Source organism: Mycetomoellerius zeteki, unplaced genomic scaffold (assembly GCF_001594055.1).
Source record: "Mycetomoellerius zeteki isolate Tzet28-1 unplaced genomic scaffold, Tzet1.0 scaffold690, whole genome shotgun sequence".
Taxonomy (NCBI): Eukaryota; Metazoa; Arthropoda; class Insecta; order Hymenoptera; family Formicidae; genus Mycetomoellerius; species Mycetomoellerius zeteki.
Genome location: NW_017257709.1, coordinates 294,426 through 318,145, shown reverse-complemented (window position 1 = coordinate 318,145; position 23,720 = coordinate 294,426). Strand labels below are relative to the sequence as shown.

At 35.0% G+C, this 23,720-nt stretch overlaps 3 protein-coding genes across 6 annotated transcripts in view; 1 reads left to right on the top strand and 2 right to left on the bottom strand.

Moving 5' to 3' along the window:
- Window positions 1-688: 688 nt before the first annotated feature.
- On the bottom strand, window positions 689-11,008 carry LOC108729026 (fumarylacetoacetate hydrolase domain-containing protein 2). 2 transcript variants are annotated; one of them, XM_018457931.1, is made up of 7 exons: window positions 10,696-11,008; window positions 8,318-8,479; window positions 7,791-7,826; window positions 3,164-3,380; window positions 1,513-1,847; window positions 1,357-1,444; window positions 689-1,214 (listed from the first exon to the last, which is right to left on the bottom strand). In XM_018457931.1, exons 1-7 carry the CDS (start codon window positions 10,842-10,844, stop codon window positions 1,152-1,154), a joined length of 1,050 nt encoding a protein of 349 aa, XP_018313433.1. In that variant the 5' UTR covers window positions 10,845-11,008; the 3' UTR covers window positions 689-1,151. The 2 variants fall into 2 exon arrangements, with proteins under 2 accessions (XP_018313433.1, XP_018313434.1); XM_018457932.1 differs by lacking the exon at window positions 7,791-7,826.
- Window positions 11,009-12,062: 1,054 nt separating this feature from the next.
- On the bottom strand, window positions 12,063-15,891 carry mRpL35 (mitochondrial ribosomal protein L35). The gene is made up of 4 exons (XM_018457940.1): window positions 15,776-15,891; window positions 14,685-14,844; window positions 14,451-14,591; window positions 12,063-12,368 (listed from the first exon to the last, which is right to left on the bottom strand). The coding sequence occupies exons 1-4, from the start codon at window positions 15,804-15,806 to the stop codon at window positions 12,137-12,139; spliced, it is 564 nt and encodes a 187-aa protein (XP_018313442.1). The 5' UTR covers window positions 15,807-15,891; the 3' UTR covers window positions 12,063-12,136.
- Mitofilin (inner membrane mitochondrial protein mitofilin) overlaps window positions 15,828-23,720 on the top strand; it is a 41,592-nt gene continuing 33,699 nt past the window's right edge. The window contains exons 1-9 of one of the 3 annotated variants that reach the window (XM_018457937.1): window positions 15,828-15,951; window positions 16,338-16,423; window positions 17,042-17,107; window positions 17,296-17,514; window positions 17,590-17,675; window positions 17,847-17,954; window positions 18,025-18,235; window positions 18,313-18,724; window positions 18,879-19,013. In XM_018457937.1, the coding sequence (XP_018313439.1) occupies window positions 15,907-15,951; window positions 16,338-16,423; window positions 17,042-17,107; window positions 17,296-17,514; window positions 17,590-17,675; window positions 17,847-17,954; window positions 18,025-18,235; window positions 18,313-18,724; window positions 18,879-19,013 (1,368 nt within the window). In that variant the 5' untranslated portion in view covers window positions 15,828-15,906. The remainder of the gene's footprint in view (window positions 15,952-16,337; window positions 16,424-17,041; window positions 17,108-17,295; window positions 17,515-17,589; window positions 17,676-17,846; window positions 17,955-18,024; window positions 18,236-18,312; window positions 18,725-18,878; window positions 19,014-23,720) is intronic. The other 2 variants (XM_018457938.1, XM_018457939.1) reach the window with 2 other exon arrangements.

The following is a 23,720-nucleotide window of genomic DNA, read 5'->3' as shown; positions in this document are numbered from 1 at the left end:
ATACGTTTCTGAATACGGGCCTATGAGTTTTATTTATATTTTTACATTGAGATTAATGTATACATAAGTCAACGACTTAAATACGTATTACTGTAATTTATTCTAATTTAATAAAAATAAAAAGAATGAATTACATTAAGCACGTTTTGTCATTTGTAATAAAATATATTGGCAAACAAATAATTTTGAATAAATAAATTTAAGATAAAATTGAGCTCTTGAGATTAACAATAAAATATATAATTAATGACAGAAAGAGAGAGAGAGAGGCGATTGAGATAAAAAAATTAAGGCACATTTATTAAAGTGTTATACGTTAACAATGTATTTCATAAATAAATAATTTTGAATATATATTGTAATTATATTGCTATAATTATATACTATATAAATATATGGTGATACATTTTCTGTGATAGAATACGTATTTTTAAATGAATTATATAAAAAAAAATACACGTTTTGCAGTACTTGGTATAATTGGATATGCACTATAACATTTGGACCAACACAATTTTATTTTAATATTTCAGACTGACGACTTTAATGAAGCTTGCATGAATTAAAAAATACTACGACTTAATAAATATCGCGATCAAGATAAAAAAGATTCTTTCGTTTAAATAATTCGATGTAAAATTTTTGCTGTTAAATTTATGTGGGATGGGATAAGTTAATAAAGACACAGTAGAAACAATTTTGCTTTAATTATATAAATTCGTAAAATATGACACATAAAAAATTAGCGTTATTGCATTATCGATGTTGTTAAGCGCCCTGTTTCCTGTTTGTGCTAGATTCTGTAACTCTTAATATAGTGATGTTATCGTTATATTGTCTCATTACGCAGATATATGATAAAAAAGCTGCAACGACAGTATAACGATAACGATACTGTCAATAAAAATCTAGCTTCTTGAGAAGGGTAATACTACCTCTGATATGGACATTCGCAATCGCGTTGAAATCATTAGCATTCGTATTAAAATGCATATTTTTATATACCCATTTGGAATCAGATCCCAGACACAACTCTTAGATTAGTTCAACGTCATCGCGGATGTCGATCCCTAAAGGAACATAGGTCCAGTCTTGTAAGGATCACGAAGTTCTGTTAACGCTTTAACCAAAGGTGTGCTCCGTCTCTTAGATCAGATCACTTTGTTTCTCAGACGTCCCAGACTCTCGATTTCAGTTTCAAGTACATCGCCACGCTGAAACACGCAATCGAATACAATTTAGGAATTTATATAAATTGAAAAATACTGCGCATTAATGAATATTAATGACGACGTATCATACACACATACTGAAGAATATTATAATTTAATTAATTTATTAAACATAAAATTATACCTGCAGATATTCAGGTGGATTACGTGTGAATCCTACACCGGCCGGCGTGCCGGTAAGGATCACGTCGCCTGGTAACAACGTCATAAACCTGAAATGTTAACATCGTTATTACATATTCTTAATTATATGATTAATATCGTCGAGAAAAATACTAACTGCGAAAGATAAGCGACGATTTCGTGGGGTTTGAAGATGAGTTCGCTGGTATTGCCATCTTGCTTTAAATTGCCATTCACCCATGTCTTCACGGATAAATTGTTAATTTCGCTTATTGCTTCCTTGGTGATTACAGCCGGACCAAGGGGACAGAATGTGTCCATTCCTTTACCAAGTAGAAATTGACCACCATTTCGCTTTGATTTCTGCCAATCACGCGCCGTTATATCCTGTGCCACTGTGTAACCGAAGATACAGTCCTCGACATCGTCATTATTGAGGCCTTTGCATTTCTTGCCGATCACTATCGCCAGCTCCGCCTCCCAATCGACCTTCTGTAAATCCAAAAACCGATTGCGCTTTAATTCCCTGTCTGCAATCTGAGTCTTTTTTGTCGCGCACAAGCGAAATTTTATTCTTAAATTTCTCCAAAATAAAGGAGGATGGAATCCGGTTCTCTTTTCTAAAATATCTTAAGTATATCTATTTGGTAATAGAGATGTTGAAAAATAACTGTAAATTTTTTCACATCTTTTTGAAAGCCCAGAACATTAAAAAAAATTTGGGCTGAACAAACAAAATTGTAGATAGCGGAGATTGTAAGCAGAGAAAGTAAAAATATAATTGTAGATGGATGAAAGATTAACCAAGCGTGCAATGCGATTTCCAAAATGTAATCCCTGTATAAAACACATCATATCCTATTTTTTTAGAGTATCAAAACTGTCAAGGATAAGGTACATAATGACTAATAATGTCCTTTTGAACAATTAGACACGCAAACCCGATTGGTATTCAAGCTACAGTCGCTGCAGACTCCGCGAGAAACCATTCTATTGACTCTATGAAGAAGAAACTGTCATAATAGAGTGGTATGTCCACAACTTGGAACGAATAGAACAATAATGAAAGTGGAAGTCATGGCGTAATCTCGGACTAAAAATGATTCCCAACAGAATCGACATGATCCTTAAAAGGCATCGTGTTTCGAGCACACTGTTTAACAAATTCTCTCGTGCCGTAATACATACTTGGGAGATTTTTTAAACTCCTGCTAAACATGATACTATATCAGAATTTACGTAACACATTAGGATTTTGAATAAATTGGGCTGAAATTAGTCTAAACCACTTCAATTTACTATTACATCCCAATTTACTAAAAATCCTAACGTGCTATGCAAATTCTGATAATAGCATCGTGTTCAACGCAAAAAATCTTTGAAGTAACTCTGAAGTAAATCTTTGATATAACATTTTGAACAAAAAAAGTGATTTTTTTTGTTGAACTATGTAATTATACAAAAGTCAAAAATTCGAACAACCGTAACTTAATAAAAATGAGTTGTATGATTATGAAATAAAATTTATTTGAAAGTTTTTTAATTATATTTTTAGAGATGCCGTAGACTTTATTTAGAAACAAGGTTTGGTTTTTCCGTAAAAGAATCTTGATCAGAAACATCATTTTTGCCCTCAATTTATTTAAACTTCTGACGTGCTACGTAAATTCTGCCAATAGCGAGTTCAGCGCGAAAAAATCTTCAGGGTATGTACTATGGCACTTCGAGGAGAGAAAAAGTAATTTTATTTTCGAACAGTGTAATCGACTCGATGTTTTTCTTGTCCTTCTCCTTCGTCGTCGACTTACATCTGAGATCTGCGGCAGCAAGATGTTATCGCGGGGTCCAATGATGTTGCTGGGAAATTTGCTAAAGACCACCGGACTCTCCGGAGTCGGTATACCTTGCTCCTGACAATGTCCACTGTAGTTGAGGCCGATGCAGGCGAGCTTGTCCATGCGCGTGATCGGCGCCAGGAGGTTTACGTCGGCCTCGGGCGTAATGCTTCGTCCCTCGGCGACGATTCTGTAACCAATCGTTCGTAATTCAGCGTCTTAAATGGACTCCGGAATCTCCGATCAAAGTTAATCAACTTGCACGCGAGGTGAAACCTGGTTAAATTGTTTTTTTTTTTTTACTGTAGCATAAGTCTCTATAGACAATAAGCTGAGCGATGTTAAAAGAGGCAAAAGGAAACAAACAGCAGAGAATAGAAAAAGAGGAAATTCGATTAAAATCGCAAGCAGAAATGCGTCCTGCATTTCCCATTCATGCACAATCTTGTTAATTATATGATAATCGATGAGTGATATGTTATTCTAGATAATAAACGGATTTTCCCTGAAAATCCGACCTATGGCAATGAAAACAACCTCATTAATTACTTCTATGTCTAAATCTCATCAATTTTTTCGCGTCCAATATCTCGCCGTTAATTCCGTGCGGCTAATCAAATCGAGCACGATTTACGTTTCTATTGTGTTCACTGTGCTATCGTTTCCGATTAATTGCACCGCAACGTATGTCCACAATTTTTGCAAACGTTTTCCTCATATCAATTCACATCTCGCGGAGGTGAGATTACGTAACAGAAGCATTGCGTGCAAAATCTTAAGTTCTCGTTAAGGCGCTTCCAGACAATAAGTATAGCTAACGTATACCAACATTAGCAAATATCATACACATATATGATATACGTAATTATCCATATTGAAGAATGTAGGCTAATATTTAACGAATGTCTGCAAAGTTGATGTATACATTGGCCATATATATCGTTTGGAGGCGCTTTAATAATTAAGTACATATAATACTCATTCGAATAACGACGATTAGGCCATGACACACACGTTCCGTAATAGTAACCATAAGACGTACCGTAAGAATCAGCCAATTGGAATTAAAAGTTCAAAAGAATCCTCTACTATGATTGGCTGATTCTTACGGTACGTCTTGTGGATACTGTTACGGAAGGTGGCCTTTAACATATTATTTCAATATTATTCTAACTAGCTCTAATGATAATTACTTCTTAGCTATATATACGTCATTTTCAAAATAATAGCACTCTTTTTTGCAAAAATTACAGAGGAAAGACTTCACAAATATCTTCAATAGGAGAAGATGAAATAGGCTGAATAGTTTACAAGTGTAATTTACATTACTGGTTCTTATGACTATTAGCGATAACATAAATGTCATACAATTTTAAAATACTGCATGCAGTAACTTTTAACATGGCTACATTATTATATTATATCATAACATGAAGAATGTAGAAAATATTTCTTTAACAGAAAGAGATTTTTATCTCTCTTATATAAGTAAAATGAAGTTGTGCGGAGAAACGTTCATGCCTGTTTTCTTGACGTACGAACCATAACAATGAACGAAAGCGATATTGTATAATATGAATATTCTATTAGAGAGAATCAATTATTACTTTTATCACTTGTCCTAGTTCAATAGCTAAGCATCGTCTGATGCGATTGATAAATACAATTTTAAAATAAATGGAAATATATTTTGCACGATCGAGCAGATAAATAAACGCTACTCTATTCATTAAAGCGTGCTACTTTCACTTAAGAAATTTCAGCTGTCTCAAAGAAGCTTGACGGACTGCCAATTGGCAACAGAACAAGGCACCATTTGTTGAGTTAAAGCCGGCGCACAGACTTTTGTATAACATATAATGCATAAAGCATAAGAAAATCAACCAATCAGAATCTTTAATTTCACGGAAAGGAAGAAAATGAAGGATTTTGATTGGTTCATTTTCTTATGCATTATATGTTATGTGTTATGCAAAACTATGCTCCCGCCCTTTGTATTAACAGCTGCGTCTGAAATTCAGCTGAATTTCAGAAATTTAATTGTAAGCAGACGTAAAAGGTTTAGTTAATGTCGTTAATCGCGCACGGACTATGAGTATTAATGTAAAAAGGTAGTCATTTCTCAGTTTGTGAAAATTTCCGAGGGAAAGAATCTTATCACTACACTAACTCTCATTCAGAGTCTGAATGAGAGTTAGTTGCAGTGATAAGATTTAATTGCTGAATGTCACACGATATGACACGTTATGCGAAAGCTCAAAAACTTTCAATGATATCAAAGCGGCGGGACCGTGGATACAATCAATAGAGATGTTTGTCGAGACTTAGCCCAGATCGATAAGTCAAACAACAGAAAACATGCAATGCACGATTTATATAAATGCCACGTGATGACGTGACGCATAGCAATCATCCACTATAATGATTGAAAATAAAATCTGCAAGGACACTTATATTTGTATATTAGTTACACGACACGTTTTTTAATGAATTGTTATACTCAGGGACAATCATATATAGATTGGTAATAAGTTCTCAAGTATATATTTATATAATAAATATATTTATCCTGTAGGTTAAACAAAGTTAAACATCTATCGTATAGGTCGCGGACTAAGCGCACGTAAACGTAGCTTACGAAGTTGATTGTTTAAGGGGTTAGGCCAGTCTAGGATTTTCAAAAAATCGAAATTTTTTGTTTTGGCTTAAAGTACACTTTAGGGTCCTAAAAACATTATTCAATTGGTAGAATAGTGAAAAAAAAATTTTTTCCCTGTCCAATCCGCTGTAGTGTCGAAGCGTTCGGAGCGGGCGACGAGCGCATTTTCTACCTGCCGCGGCGGGCTTCCTTTTGTCCCCCTTTTACGACTCTTACCCTCTGCACTAATGTACCAACAGTAATGTACCAACGGTCCGGAAAGGAAGAAGATGAGTTCCACGTGTTCATGGAAGGTGAAATGTACGGCGCAGGCATCGCAGACTGAAGGTATAACGAAATTTTCAGTAAAACTTTAAACGCGTTTTTCTCGAAACTGCATTTTTCAAATCGGGCGACGATGGTACTCGGAGACTATCGCACGTATCCACTTGAAATTTTAACTGTAGCTTCACAGTAACATTATCTAGTAAACTACGTACGATTTTTTTGTTATCATTGCAACTTTTTTTTTATAAACAATTTACTGCTCATTTTTTCGGTCAAAAATTGAACCTTTTTTTTACAAGTCCGCCATTTTGCGAAAAATTGATGTAAAGCTAAAAACATACGTACTTTACTAGCAAGTCTTATGTAGATTAAGATCCCGTTTTTTATTTTGTTTCAGATAGCACGAGTTCCTAGAATCACCGTCGCCCGTAGAGGCCCTCTTGAAAAAGGTGATTCCGAAGATTGGCCCAGTAGCCGCCATTTTGTATCCAAATGTCAATATAAAAATTTTTTTATACACTCAAATACATGTTTAATAAAGCCTGAAAGAGAGAAATTCGATTCCTTTTTCCTTACTCCCAGAATAAATTGTCAAAGTTAAGCCTTTTTTGAGGACTCTAGACTGGCCTAACCCCTTAATTTGGGAAACCTTTTGTCCCAGGAATTTTCATTCCCGAATCACGTTATTGGCAGAAACTATGAGTGACTTTGAAACACGACAACAGTACACCAAAGGACTTCGATTCTTTCCTTCGGTTACTTTTTTTAAAACTTCCAAAAATTCGGGTTATTTCGTCTTTATATCAAATTTAGTTGTAAGCAGACGTAAAAAGTTTAGTCGTGTCGTTAATCGCGCACGGACTATGAGTATTAATGTAAAAAAGTAGTCAGTTTGTGAAAATTTCCGAGGGAAAGAATCGAAGTCCTTGGGTGTACATACGCTAATCAATAATATGATTGCGCAACGGCAGAATTTTAATCATGTACAAATAAGATAGCTATCGCCTTATCAATTGGACGTGCCGTCAAATTATTAATAAGACGATAAGAATTATTAATAATTCGTCAAATTATTAATAAGACGATAGCAATTTTATTTGTACACGATTAAAATTCTGCCGTTGCACAATCATTATATGAATGACTATACCATGCGTGTATTCTGCTGTCATGTTTCAAAATCACTCTCACATTTTCTGTCAACAGTATGAAATATCGAGCTGGAAATTATTGAATACGAATTTATATTTTTCTTCTATTCGCAAAGAGAAAAAATTATTTTATATAATAGGATTGTAAAAAATTGCTTGAGTGCACTTGTTTTATTTGTACTTTTTCTATAACTCAGTCTTTTCTTATAACTCAGTCTCATTTATCGCGAATAATAACAACTCGGAATTTAATTAATATCTGTATTAGCAATGAAAAATTCTATAATGTAAAATTAGATATAAAATCAATGAACTTGATAAGGCTATATTGATAACAGTTAAAAAAAAGTGATTCAAAGGTGTGGCTCGATATATTATGGCTAAAAGAAGATCAACGGCATATGTGCGTAAGCGAAGATTGAATGTATCTAATATTGTAACAAGTACAGATAACTAGTCCAAAGGGAAGAAAAAAAGGGGGAAAACTACTTTATCACACGAATCGAATACCGAAAGCACCAACCTCTCTACTGCCTTCCTTAGGTCGAAATCGTCGTCCCTGGCGAAACAAATATTCACGTTGAGATCGGATATTTTTTTTCTCTCACATCACCCGTTAATGTGATATTATCTATATGTACTAAATTCTAGAATTCTAGGTTAAAGAAAAAAAAATTTGTGAAATAACCCCAAGTTGAACTTGTAATTATATCTCTTCAATCAAAAGACGTATTTTCCCAAGATATTCAATTGGAAATTGTCTTAAAAAGTAACGTACCATAACTGTGGCTTATTACGATATTAAAGAGTAACATTACTGTGATCTTGTTTCTTATCTATTCCAAACCACTTTCTGATCATAATCTTTCTACAATTTAATCTGGCGCGAAGTATCTACGCGTCATCACGTTAAATAATTACAAATCGCGTCAAGTGCGTACAAATATTATGATGTATCATCGTTATCTTTTATCAATACTTGTATCTCGCGTATGAGATGCTCTTCAAGATTCCCTGAGTTACCCCGGATCTGTTGATTAGCTCTCCTACCTCTTGGCCTTCTTGAGAAGATCGTCGCCGCCCTCCAGAAATTTTTTCAACGTGTTCGGTATTCGCGAGTCGACCGCGGACACGGCGATAATATCACCTCCCTGCTTCAGCTGGACCCCAAGATGCTGCGGGCCACCATTTTTGTTTGTGAATTGAACGAACCTGCGAAAATATATTACGATTAGCGCCGCGTTAATCAACTAGGAAAATCATGAGAGCTGGTCGGAATAATCGTTACGTTACGTATATATGATCTAACTTTCTAACGGTAACGCGTTTGTTATCATTTCATGCTCGCCACGAAACCGCGACAAGCAGTGAAACGTAACGAAATCATATGAACGATAAATGCGGAAAATCTAATAATTGTGTACAATAGGAAATAAAAATCAAGTTATATAATTTTAACTCCTCCAACTAATATATATAGTTTTTGAAATATTAATTTTATTTTTTTCTGAAATTTATTTTTTATAAACTGCCTTTAACGGAAAGAATAAATAATGCATACACTGAGAGAAAAACGTACTGAATTTTAATAAATATTTGTTTGAATAGTGCCAAACGAATATTTACTAAATGTAAACATATATTTATTTGGTACAAGAACTATTGATTTGATTTACCTATTATTATATTTTATTTAGCAAATATTTATTTTCCGTAAATAAATGTTATATAATTAGTACTACTTAAACAATTATTTATTAAAATTTAGTACATTTTTCTCTCAGTATACATATTTCAGTTTCAACATATAATATCTTAATACATGCGGCCATCAAGATAAAAATGAACACATTTCTTATTAGCACTAGGTATCTCCATATGCACATGTGTGTGTGTATTTGCGTGCGTGCGTATGTGTATGTGCCTATGTAGAAATAGTCTTTTAAAATATAGTAGTTTGACGATCTGTAATATAATGTCCAAATTAAAAAAATGTATTTTATGTTATATATTTCGTAATTCAAACGTTTCGTAATTTTCACCGAGTTTTTAGTAACCGAGTTTTTCAACGATAAGAGTCGCAATTATCGTCATCGCAAAACTACTTTTCAAACTAAATGCAACCGATAATATTTTTCATGTAACATTCCTAACTTTGTACTTCCAGAAACCTCTAATTATTTATTATGAATCATTTAGTGACGTTAACATCGATTTCACTTATCATCTTCAGACATGTGATCTTCTATAAAAAAAAGAAAAAAAGATTTTCTAATAGACTCCAAAGACGTAACTCCGGATGCATGCTCTTTTAATAGGCAGACGCGACGTATATACGCGTCAGGTAGGTGTGAACGAACAATTGAACGCAGTTGAATGTAAAATCGGACCGAGTATCACAAGTGTCTAAAAACAATATTCACAATCCGATCGGAAATTTATATTTACATTGAAAAAAGTATACAAAATTGTAATTAATATTTATTTGACTAGTAAGTATTTAGAAAATGTAAACATATATTTATTTGGTACAAGAATCATTAATTTAATTATTATTTTTATTAAGTAAATATTTATTTACTTTAAGTAAACATTTATACTTATTTAAAAAATATACCTATGTATTAAGATTTATATGGTAATTTTTTTCAGTGTATCAATAAGTTTGATTTTAGAGAATCTAGGAATGTATTTAGCAAATTACATTTAAAAAATTAGAAAAAGATAAATAATAAATTAAATTGAAATTAAAAGTTAATCTCATATTTATGGGGAACTAGACCTCAATCAATAAAACGATTGCATTTCGACATTCGTAAATTGTTTTTTTACAGCAGAATTAGCGTACTTTTTCTGAAACTGTAGTGTACATTTAAAGTGAAACAGATATATATTTGAAATTTGATAAAAGCGAGAAGGCAAGTTTTCTAGTGCTGTTTAGTGCAAGAACAAAAAACGAACCTCTTAACTCTCCGTCTGTAATCTGCTAGTCTTTTTGGGCACAAATGAAATTTGATTCTCAAATTTCTCTGAAATAGTAAGTTAAGAAGGGCGGAGTAAATAAAGATTTTTAATATTTAAGTTAAATAACCAAATATTTGGTAATATGACAGAGATATTAGGAAATAATTCTGAATTTTTCTACATTTTTTTGAAAATCTAGAACAGTAAAAAAACTTGGGGATAAAAAAGACTTAAGTATATTGCAGATGTAGGAAATAAAAAATGATTACAGACGGATTAAAACGATCTTAAAGTATAATCTAATTCTGAATATTGTCGTAAAATCAGAACAGCACGACAGCGACTTCCATCCAAGCTTTTCATAACAACGAAATCACGACGGAATTACGACGTTCGAAGACTCGATTACCCAAAACGCAAGAGATCCCACATGTCTGTTACAGCCCTGAGTTGTACGTGCTCACCTCATATCGAGCGCACAGCTCACGGAGAAGTTTCTGCTGTCGACAATGCTAGCAATGGCATAACACGGACTGCTCTCGCTCTTCCCACACGCGTTAGCGATCGCGAGACACGTTCTGCCTAGTAGTCGTAATTTTCCGCGATACGGCATCTTTTAACAGGCGTGATTGTTGATAGATTACGAGTGAGAGAGGGAGATAAGCGAGTAGAGAGCGAGACAGAGAGCAATGAGGAGCCAATCGGTCAATGAAAATCAAAAGCAGTAAAGAGACACGAACGCCGTGAAAGACGAGACGCAACTGAGAATAGAGGCCACACAGGCCACGCTCTCAGCTCTCTCGAGTGTCACGCACGCCTGTTACGCGGCACGTTAGAGGTCCCACCACGTGATTTCCTGATAAAAAGGCGAAAAGACTGATTTATGCAATATTTTAAACAGATTGATGGAAAAGAGAGAAAAAGAGAAACGTAGGAAATTATTGAATGTAACGAGAACGCTCGCGAATGACGACGTACCGATGATATTGCGCAATATGTGTTATCTTATCATTTTAAAGTAAGCGATATCGATCATGCAAGTAAACAACTTCAACATTTGCGACGACAAAAATGTGAACCGCATGCATCGTTATCAATTTTGCGTTATACCAATTAAGGCCCAGTTCCACAACTCACAGTTAATTTTTAACCGAGGTTCAATTTGTTTCTCATCTCTTTCTAATTCTAGAATTAGAAAAAGACAATGAATAAGTTGAACCTCGGTTAAGAGTCAACTGTGGCTACGTTTACACCATGCGCTTAGTTCGCGACCTAAACGATAGGTGTCTTTGTTTAATATACAGGATAAACAAGGACATCTATTGTATAGGCCGCGGCCTAAATGCATGGTGTAAACGTAGCCTGTGAGTTGTGGAACTGGGCCTAAGGCCTGTTTCTATCAATGTAGATTAACTTTAATCTCAGTTCAACTTACTCTTCATCTTTTTCTAATTCTCAGAACTGGAAAAAGATGAAGAGTTAGTTAAACCGAGATTAAAATTAAATTATATTGGTAGAAAGGGGCCTAAGTACGTAAACTTTATTGTAATGGAGGAATTAGGAGCGAAAAATTGCGAAGAAAAATTTTGTGTTTTCCATAATCAATATTTTGTTATGTATATAATACTAAACAAATATAATAATAATGTATAAATATTATTTAATATTCGACTGTTTACTAAAATCTCGATAAAGATAGAAAGATGAAATATGTATATGTTAATCTAAAACACTATCTATAAATATTTATACAGAATATTTTATAATACATCCAGTAGCATTTGATTACGTAATAAGTATAATTAATATATAAGTAAAAGAGAATGCGGTCTATTTTAATAGCATCATTTTTAATATCTCTTCAATCAAAAGCTTACAATCTAGCAATTCACAATTAGATAATGATTAAGGTAACGGTTTTCTCCGAGTGATACTGAACTCCTCGCGGTCGTGATACGGTTCGTACGGATCGTCAATATAATAGTGCCGTCTCTTCCAGTACTTAGATACCATCTTGTCCAGAAGCGTCGACTGCGTGGCATTGCAGAACACGTGTTTCCTCAGTCTTTTTTTTCTGGCGCTCGTTTTTGTCCACAGCTTATTGTGTCGACCTGATCTTGTTCTGATCCAGATACCCCTGCAACATTCCATTTTATATCTCTCGAAATTTTGAGTTTCTACAAATGACTGATATTCGTTCTTGAAGTCCAGTTTCACTATTCACAGTTAAGATCTTAACCTTTTAATTTTAGAATTGGAAAAAGATGAGAAATAAATTGAACCTCAGTTAAAAATTAACCGTGAATTGTGAAACTGGGCCGAAGTATTCAAGATCATCTTGAGTAGTCATAATTAGTATACACAATGATTTCCCGATTCTTTACTACCCCACAATGAGTCGTTTGTTTCAGGTTATTTTTCATCACTTTAATCCTCCGTGAATTAGGTGAGGTGTGACATACCTCAGCAAGAATTTCTATAACTTCTTAACAAGTACCGCGCGTTGTGTTGCCGATTTCGTGCAACTGGAGAATGCGTTGTTACCAATCACACTAAATTATAGTATATTTACAATGAAGTATAACATGGGATATGAGATATATCCACATTTGATCCATGTTGATTTTCTACCTGGTTCACGGAGGATTAACAAATATAAAAAAATTATGAAGTGATTCTTCTATATATTTTAACATCTTTCGAAAGTATCAGTATCAGACTACTCTTCGACCTGATAAAGTAAACTGCGACGTTTACAAAACATTAGCATTCCAAGAATAGATATGGACACAGAGATAACCCGAAACACATAGCTTCTATAGAAACTCTCATTATGGGACCCTTAAAAAGTATTATCTTTAGATTTATAAGATTGTGTATATAGTATATTTAATGAAATTGTATATGAATGTAACACAGGCCAGAGGCCTAACCTGAGTGGGCACTCAAATCTTATGAAAGCATTCCCTGAGAATTCCAGGTTTTTCCATGAATTTTATTCAAAATTCCAGATAAGATTAGAGACATTGTACATTAGAGACATTCCTAAACAAATAATTCAAAAATTATATATATAAATATAACTTTTGTTTACAATAAAAAAAACAAGATATAAATAATATTTATAAGTAAATAACATTTAGACAATACAGAATACTGAAATCCATTTTTTTAAAGCTTGAATTTGTTCGTTAAGTGCTTCTACTTCCTTCTGAGCATTTTTGAAAATTCGAATTTAGTCAGTCTTAAGAAAATCGATAGTCTTACTTAAAGTGTCTTTTCATGCTGATTCTTATTTTTAGTGTCAAAACAGATAACGTGATAAAAATTAATGAATATCAATAGCGTCAATTTCGATCACGTGACCTAAACATATTGATGCTAAAAATGAGCGTCGAGCATAAGCGTGAAAAGGCATCTTTAATCATACAAGTTGGCCAACTTCTGATTCTCTGGTAAGACTTAAGACTACCGACTACTAACTCATTATAGAATCAGCATATGTGAGGTTTTCTACAATGTGGTCCTAAAATCTGAAATCGTAAGCAATTGACCAATTATAGTCGATTATATATAAGATTCTCCTTACATTTGACTATGATTGATTAATTTCTTACGATTTAAGACTTTTATACGACCACTACGACTCTTATTGTAGACCACGTATTATTCCTTCATATGCTGTTAATATACCACAAACGGCTACTATCTGGCAATAGGGTCTAGTCAAACTTGCATTATTTATCAAAAAATGGTCAAAGAAATGATTCTGTCAAACAAAATAGAATTTAAATTTAAAAATAGAATTCGAAAAATTTCCCTGACAATTTCAACAAAATTCCATGAGAATTCCAGGATTTTCAAGGGTAAAAAAAATTGCTTGAGAATTCCAGGTTTTCCAGGTTTTTCCCGGCAGGGGACACCCTGCTAATGTAAGAAGAAAAAGAAGTATATGAATGTTGTAACTAATTACCTGATGGTGATCCTAGTTTTTTTTAAGAAAAGAAATGTGCAGAACATGATTGACTCAATAGTGTGTACTAAGGGTTAAGATGCTAATGTGAATAGTTGTCACGTCTTAAAACTTAGACATCTTAAGACGGTATTTAAGACGATCTCGAATATAAGTATCAACCAATAATAAGATCGTTCAGAAATATTTGGTGCAATCTATAATTTTTGATATTGTTATGTGCTTGATATATTCTCGAAATATTACCAGTGCAGTCGGTAGAAACGTGTTAGAACTGTCTTTACAGTCTGCCGCTTTCCTCTTGACATAGTAAACTTGATTACAGTTCTCACTGGCACATTAATAGGTTTTGCTGGCAAAGCTAGACGATTTTCCGTCGCCGCATGGCTGAAAGGATAATATTGCTTTCATGTAGCAACTTAGTATCTTACATAGAAATCAATATGTTTCACAAATCACTTCTACAATATTCTACATTACTTTAGTAGCGTCTTATGTTGCGTAGGTCCGACAGCTGCCCATTTCTGGACAGCGATTGATAGTGTTCCAAACCCTCTGTGTTGTATGGAATTCAAAATGGAATCGCATTTTGAAGTAATACAGTTTGTCGCATTTGTACTCGTCGCTCTCGCTGCGATTCCTGAAAGAACACTGAATCCAGTATGTGTGCTTGCAAGATAAAAAATTACAAAATCAAGGAAAAATATCTTAAATGTCTTAAATGTATGCGATAAAATGTTTAAACATGCGTGAGTATCTTAACATATATGTACAATCGTACGAATAGAATGTCACAAACCCCAATAAATACTAATTAAAAGTGATATAAATCAAATTATGATTTCACATTTGATTACAACTATTGTAAAATTCTTTAATATGATTTGAAATGTATTTACTGGGTTTAAATATAACTTTATACATTTATAAATTTATCTGCTGGGCTTGAATCTATAAACTTTATACATTTAAATCCAGTGAAGAAGGGCGAAACCAATCACATAAAAAATTTTACGAAAGTTGCAAAGCTACTTTCTCTGCTAAATATAGTTAATGTAACTGTTATTCAACACATGTTTTATATTATACTTATATTGTTGAGTATGATTGTTGAGTATGAGTAACGTTATGTTACTTTTAGATGGTGTTTACAAGGAGTTGTTTCATAGATTCATTTTTTCGAATTGAAACATAGATTATTTGGGAACTTTTGCTCATTGATCTTACTGAATTTAATTAGGAAAAGAATTAATTAAATATGATAACGCTGCGAATAAAAAATGCACAAAGAAGATGTAAATCTCGACGTCCCTGCGAGACGAGAACCCTCAAGTGGACGTTCAAACACGCGCCCGCGTCCCGATTCCGCAGCGTTCCTACCGCCAGTCGCGTGTCATGGCGACCGCGACGAGGCGAACCTAACCTCTCGGTGTTTTGCATCCCGTTGTTCGCGACGAAACCAGACGTGAAATCGCTGGTGTATCATGATGCAACGTACGGCCGACGCGTAACAACACCTCGCGACGTGGTCGCCGATCGCAGGATCGGCCGCGGATCACGCATACACCCACCTCGCAGCGCCGCGCTCACGGCACGCAGCATTCTTCTTTTCGCGCAGTTCCGTCCAGTCCCAGTGACCAGCTGTTCTCCCCGTGCCGTCGTTCCCCTTTTCCCGCTGGCTGCCTGACCGGCCACTCGAAAGATGTTCCGAATTGGATTAAAATTTCCGTACAACGGTCTGAATCGGGTACGTAACCACGTGCGAGAGGACCGCGGATGGGCGGGGCGCGATCGTCCGGGTAAGATCGTCCGCGTTAAAATACTGCGAGGAATCGTCGCGGAGCGACCGCACGATGACACGATAGCGTGACGTCTTGTCCTCGCGACAGTGTCGCGCGACGATCCCGCGTCGACCGACTCCACCGCCGTCGGCTATCGCGCGTCACCGATGGTCGACGACGAGCGTCGTGGAATCGGATGAGCTACGACGACGGCGATCCCGGGGATCCGCTTTCACGAACGTTCGACCGCGGGCGACGTTTCCCGGCTCGCGCGCGTGACAAAGATGGCATGTTTTCAAGAAGGCTTATATAACTCCAAAAGCTCTGATCTCGACGCCGTTTACCCTTTCAGGTAAAAAAACACGGCTGCTCCAGGCCACATCTAACCGCCAGGTACTACGAGCCGCGGGTGCGCATCAAGTACGAGCCGGATGGAAGGTGAGCTCTTCAACAGTTTAGGTCTCGACAGGTCTCACCGCTTGTTAGACCTGTCATCATTCAATGGAGATCGTCCTCATGCTTTGTGGATCTCAAAATGCGAGTGACACTATGTTTTCATGTTATTTACGAACAATTTGATGCGGTGAAATCGGAACGTAATGAGGTTATGTGCATGTGTTTTCCTTAAATAAGGATGAGTAATCTTATGAATGGCATTTACGTTCATGATTTTATCACTGCTGTATTTGACAAGTTGAGTCGTTACTGAGAAACGAGAATTGTCAACCTTCGACGAATAATTTTACTTAAAAGGTTTGTTCTTTTTAGTTGAACTCTTTTACAGTTCATCTTTCTCATTTTTTGTCCATATTAAAGAAAAAACAAATGAATTTACAAGAAGTTTATCTAAAAAGAATAGGCTTAATAATTTTCTGATATGTGGATTGTGTATCTGTATGTATATTATGTCACAGTCAAAGTGTTAACTTTAGTAAATGTATACTTACTATATAGTCAATGTATCTAATTATAAGACTGCAGTAAGTATATACATTTACTGAGTTAATATATTGACTATACATATATACAAAAATATAGATTTTTATATTTTTTTAGACTATGCAGGGATGTCAGATTTATATCCAGGTTTACTGGGCCGAAGTATTCGACTGCACCAAAAAGGTATATGCAAAACATGAATTATAATATTTAGCATATTATTTATTAAATTAATGCATATATTTCTGTTACTTTTCTGTGATTTTATATGTGCTAACCATTCGTGTAAATTTGGTCATGTCACGAGAGAAAGAAGAAGTCATCAGTTTAATCACTAAATTTATTTTAATTATTTGCATTTCTCATAACAGCGTCAAAAGTCGGGGATCAGGAATACTGATAGCTCTAGGCGCTGTAACAATAGGTACCTTAGGAATATTAACGTATGCAAAAGGAAACCCAAAGATTCGAGCTACCCTCGAAGGATGGATTCCTGGTACAGATGAAACTATCCGAGTTATCTTTCAAGAAGATAAGAATTCTGGCTATTTTGACTTTGTACTTACGTTCTTCGAAACAGTGAAGCAGACGTAAGAAAATAAAAATTATGTATAACAATAATTATCACGTTAATTACTTTATTGAAAAATGGTTGTTTTTTACAGGATATTAGGCATGTTCATCAAGGAAGCATCAGAACCAGAACCAGGTCAGACAAGAATACAGTACACAAAAATTATAGAATACATACGTGAGTCCTAATTCCTTAACTCCTACCCATGCCTTATTTTTTTCCTAATACTTTCTCTTGTGGCCTTTTGGATCTAGTTCCTTTCCTCGATTCTTTTTAGGATTATATATATTACATACTTAATAAATAATGTTCCCACTAACTTTTAACAATCGCATGTATATACTGTAGCGCCCAAGCCAGCTTTTAAACCACTGGCCGATCAAAAAGAAGCACCTATTAACAAGAATTATGCCGAAATTCGTGTTAGTAAAGACAAGGGCGAAAAAGTCGATGTTGGTACGTTTGCATTATTTCTCGTTTTACAAAGTTTAAATGGAAGATAATTAAATAATTCATATTTTTATAGTGATTGAGAAGCCAGCATCACCTGCCAAAACTGTCCGCGATGAATTAATACCGCAAAATCTCATCGAGTTAGAAACATACTGTGGAGAAGCTGCTGGTAAAGCTATTGCGGCCTATCAGAAAGCAGTGTACGCTCTTCAAGAATACAATCAGGATGTTGTCAAAGTGATTGAAAGTGCTGGCACTACAGTAAGCGGAGTCATCTGGCAAAGGTAATCATATATATTTACATAATCGTTATTACACTTCACTTGTATATCGTTAAGTAATCAATTTGTCACGTTTGCAGGTTAAAAGAGGCAACAGAAAAGAGGAAACAGACTGTACAGCAAGCAGAAGAACACGCGAAAGATACATTAGATTCGCTTAAGCGTATGTACAATCTAATCGATGAACCTGTGCTTGAAGCAGCCGCTCACATGAAAACGGCTGCGAAGCGAAATATTAGAAAAATTATGGACGATGTGGACGAAGCTAAGAAAAAATACGCCGATGAATTACATAGTGGTAACGTCGCGGAGCGCTACTGGAAGCAGGTTCAAACAGCACGAGAGAATTTCAATGAAGAATTGCATATTCTGTTTCCCAATATAAATATTCATGATAAGAAGTTATCTGTCAGCGAAGAAGCCTTCGATTTATTCGTCTTGCATATGTATCACAAAGTTAACAATCTGCAAAAAGAGCTGGAGAAATTAAGAGTGAGTTTTTAGCATCGTTTAATGTAAATATTGTAGTCTCTAAATTTGTATTTCCGAAACGCTTTCGTGCGAAACCACGCGATTTTTATATGAAGTTGATATTTTAATATTGCATTGATAATAGTATTTTCAGAGAGAAATTATTTAATTACAGACAGTCAACGAAACTAAAGTGAAAGCGGCATTGAGGACGGCGGGTGAAGACGCAACTCAAGAAAAATTGGACGCCCTGATCTGCCTCGAAGTTAATCGAGAGAGGCTTGAGTTAGAAGATAAGCATGCGAAAGAGGTAAGAAATGTGTTTAGTATATTTTCAGCGTGAAATATTTTAACTTGAAATCTATTAATATATTTTTAACTTGAAATATGAGAATTGCGAACAGAAAAGCACTTTATCTACAGAAAATTAATTTTAAATTTCTCAGAATGACGTACAAAATTTTTAATCTGTTAATCATGTCTAATTAGCGAAAGTAATGCGATCTTATCACATTGTATGCTATTGCATTATGTCTCTTCGTTCCGTTGTAGAGAGGTGTTAATTCTGTAATATGCATATACATGTTTGTAACGAGAGAAGCAATATATCCGAGCACGATTCAGATAGCTTCAAAGCGCCTTGTTTGACGTGCAAATCGTGCACTGGCCGATGTTGCATGCTTTTACGTGGACCATCTCTGTTCTCTTAGTATACAAATACAAATAGATGTGAGCTTTAGCGCCATTATTAATGTTGCCCCAGCGTTTAGATGACTTTGCACGCGTTCGCGCGTGCATTCAGCTTTGTCGTTACAATGCGGATATATTTGCGCGAATTAAAGAGAGATGGCGTAAAAGATTCTTTCATTAAATTCGCGATGATAATCGTGTGAAGTGCAAAAAATTTCTGAGAAAATGTATTTCTCGATGAAAGGGAAAAACGACGGGGAAAGAGAGAAGGAGGCAGTTAAAAACAGAGCGATGAAAATGGTGGTGCTTAAATTGTAAAGCGGACGAATAGAGAGATCACGGTGATAAACGGGCCTTCATATTAAAACGTTGGAAAATAACGGAAGAAGAAAGTAACAACGGGTCACTTTAGTCATAGCCGCTTTATTGCATTTCAAGATTTCTCAGCCAAATAGCTCGTATAAAATAATGTTCGATCGTTGCTTCGTAAAGTTATATTTTATAAGATTCTATCGCGTTTTTCAGCTTTAATAATCCTTTATAAAAAAATATTCTTTTTCTTATATTTAGTAAGAACGTATTAGCTTCGTGAGAGTTAAATTGAAACCGAATTGCTTTCCTTGAGTTGTATGTTGTATTCAAATTGGAGCACAAGTGCATCGGTGTTTTGTTCATATCTGACGAATTTAAAGCGTGGCAGCGTGTGTAACGTCACATACGTGATACATCGAACGTGTCGCGTCAGAGGATGGTCTCGGCAGCACTAGTCCCTCATGGTCCTTTTATTTATTTCCATTTGGCTGAACGCCAATATTTCGACAGCAACGAGCGATATTAGTCCCTTAGAGTATATGGCGTTTGTGTGCTACCGTGAGGTATCCGCTGAGGAACCATTGTGACTTACTGTCCTCATAGTTGTTCGACAGCTCTTTTTCGACCCCCTTGTCTCTCGGTCTCTATTTGCCGAGGACGCGCCGTCGAATATAAATCTTGTCGAATCGATCCACGCGGGCTTGTACGACTTTTTGTTCTCGTTTTGGACGGGAACAGCGATGTCCTCTAATTGCTATTTGTCTACGAGCTTCCGGTACCGCTCGTTAACGTCCGGTCGAATATTTTATCGTAAATACATCGCGGATGGGCGGCCGTATCGTCGACCGATATCCCCGCGTCATCCATTAAATTACATATTTATATATGAGAAAGATAGCGGAATTAATTAAATGGTAATCATTGCATAATTTGTTCATAAGTTGCCGTTAACAAACGATCATTCGTTCCGCTACAGTCGATGCGCGCTGTCAAGGCAAATGCAATGAAAGTATGTCATCGTCGTCACGAACTTTGCATTTGCGCTGTATTTTGTCACGTAAAGAGAGATCCTCTCTCGCATCATTTAATTAACGTAGTTTCGCCTTGGAAAAACAACTCGTCGACTTCGTCAACGCGAACGACTCCGAATGTTTTCCTTCTAACGTCGCGAAAGTAGACAGCAAAATCACACTGCAAATCATCAACCAAATGAAACCGTTATCAGAAATGGCACAGGTCAAAATTTTCGAATGAGTTAGATGATTTCATTAGTTTTTCTTCCATTTATATTTCGAATGTTTTGATAGCCATGTTAGCGTTAGAAAAACATTCTAAGTGAAAATGGTTAGTTTATCAATGTACAATCAGAAAGTTATCGGTTTTTTTAGAAAGTGTACTTTTATTAAAATATCCATTTATATGTATACACACATCATCAAACATAGTTGAAACAATTCAAGTAAAAATTGTCTTTTAAATTTTATCTTCTAGAAATATATAAATATAGAACATGACATACACAATGTGTGTATGTCATATTCTATTTTATATACATATATGGACACGCGCGCGCGCAAATACACAACATTTTGCTATAGAATCATTTCTGTAAATCCTATATTTAACAATAATTCTTTAGATTCCATAACTGTTGAATCTGAAGAATTATTGTTAAAAAACATATTGTTATAAGTATTTCCTAAACTCTTTTGGCCTGAAGTGTATGTATGTTTGTATATATGTATAAACATATATTTTGTTGCAATTATTCAAATATATTTTTTTCCATAACAATGTATTTTTTTCACAATAATTCTTCAGATTTAATAACAATTATTGGATCTAAAGAACTATACTACTGTAAAAAAAACAGATGGTTATGACATGTATATTGATATTTTAATAAATATATAGGTATAAATAAGCAATCCCCAAAATATCAATTTAAAAAAAAATGTTTTCAAACTTTTGGTCTAGAGTATCTATACTGTGAATGAATATAAAATAAATTAATTGAAATGGCCGCTGATTATCAAATATTTTGTTGTTTCATATATCTATATATTTGCAACGAGGAAATAAAATTTTTCGTAAAGCCAAAGTAGGGATACGTCTCAAGATCGTAGAGAGCTTGAAAAATTCATAGTTCCTTATCTGCTTTCGCCGTTTGGGATTTCAGTCTGTGGCTCGGTCACGAGATATCTTTATAGCGGTAGACCTGGAAGTTATTTACCACGACGGACGTGAATTATCGATGAAACTTTTTGTCGCGATTTGTTTTATCTCGTCTGCGTGCACGGACGAAGCTTACCTTCGCCTAGAAACAAAATGCGATCCGTGAATCTCGTATCATTTTCTAACATAACTTTCGCATCGCCGCGCAATATTCACCAAAGTATCACCAATAATTTTAGCGTCCCTACGAGAACAAACAACCATCGTGCGATTAAAATTCACGACTTTCCGTTTACAATCTGGATCTTTTCTGGTACAAGCGAAATTTCCCTCTCAAATTTCTCCGAAATAAAGGAAGATATTTCTCTTATTGTTAAGTTATATTTTAAACGTATTTCCATTTTTTTTTTCATTTCTGTTTAAATTTTACTTTTTATTAAGTAAAGATTTTAACATTTAAATTAAAGAATTATTTTATGATGTGTAACAGAGATGTTGAAAAGCACTTTGAATTTTTCCATATTTTTTCAAAGTCTAAAACAATAAAAAACTTATGCTGGAGACAAAAGAGAGATTGCACGGATGATTAACAGAAATGTTTGAAGTTTATAAATTCCACAATAATAAATGGAAATCTGTGAAAATCTCATGCTTCTTTCCGCATAGAGTTTACATTTTAATTCTTAAAAAAATATACCTATTCGCAAGCTACAGAAAAATCTCTAGCATTACTTCCTTTAATTTAATTGCTTCCTTTAATTTCAATTTGAATTCTCTTTCCGTCTTTAATGAGCACACGTGTTTTATAGTTTCGAGAGTCGTTTGGCTACATTCTTCGGGTGCAAAGTGATGCACTTGTTCTCCAGAAACGATCTTTAGCGCACGTGCACGACATGGTGCTGATCGTATATCCGCTTTTACGACGGAAGTGCCTGCCGGTAGGAAAAATATTACTCGACGTGTATAGGACGACTAACCAGCCGTGCAAAAGAACAGGCATTTGAGCGTTCTTTCCTGTGGGCGTCTTGCAAATCGAGAAATTCTCAAGTTAACGCCAATGTGGTCGTACGTGCTGCACCGATCGCATAGTACCATCCGCAAATGTTTTCCCTTCCGATTCGAAGATTGATTCCCTTTTTCTCTCGCCTCTTCCCATGAATCGTAGATAGCTCTCTTATTTTGCATCAAGATTCTAGAATAATTTAAAGACGGCATCGTCGGTGTTCTGAATTTTCATTGAGCCTTTAATTGAATAATATGGAATATCTAGAGACGTTCGTTCTTTACTTCAACGACGAATACTTCGAGAATTTTTTACTTAAGGAAGATGTTGCAGTAAGATTTCATCTATTGGAAATTTTTCATTTAATGTTAAATTTATGGTAATCAAATTACGAATTGAAATTCTGGTGAAGAAGTAAAAGTTCGATTAGACGTGGACAATAAGATTATTTTTTCTCGTTTAATTGCATGTCACAAAAGTTTAATGAAAAGCCTTTCATTTCCGATAAGAAATTATTGATTGGAGAACTATCGCACTTTCAAAATTGCTAGTTGACATTTGACATTTTATTTGAACAGAAGTCGAAGACTGGAGAGACTAACTCTAGTCGCAAAACGGGAAGAATATTTTCATTGGAGTGTCAAAAAGGTTGACAGAATCATTGTCGTAAAGTTTAATCTATTTTGTAACTCGGGAATATGCGCGAACTAACAAATAAATTCTGCGCGAGCCTTTTCTCATACGTATTACTTGTCATCAACGCAAAACGAAGATATGAAAGGTATGTGATGAGAATGAACTGTTCCCCGGTTCAAAGAATTTTTATAGATTTTAAAG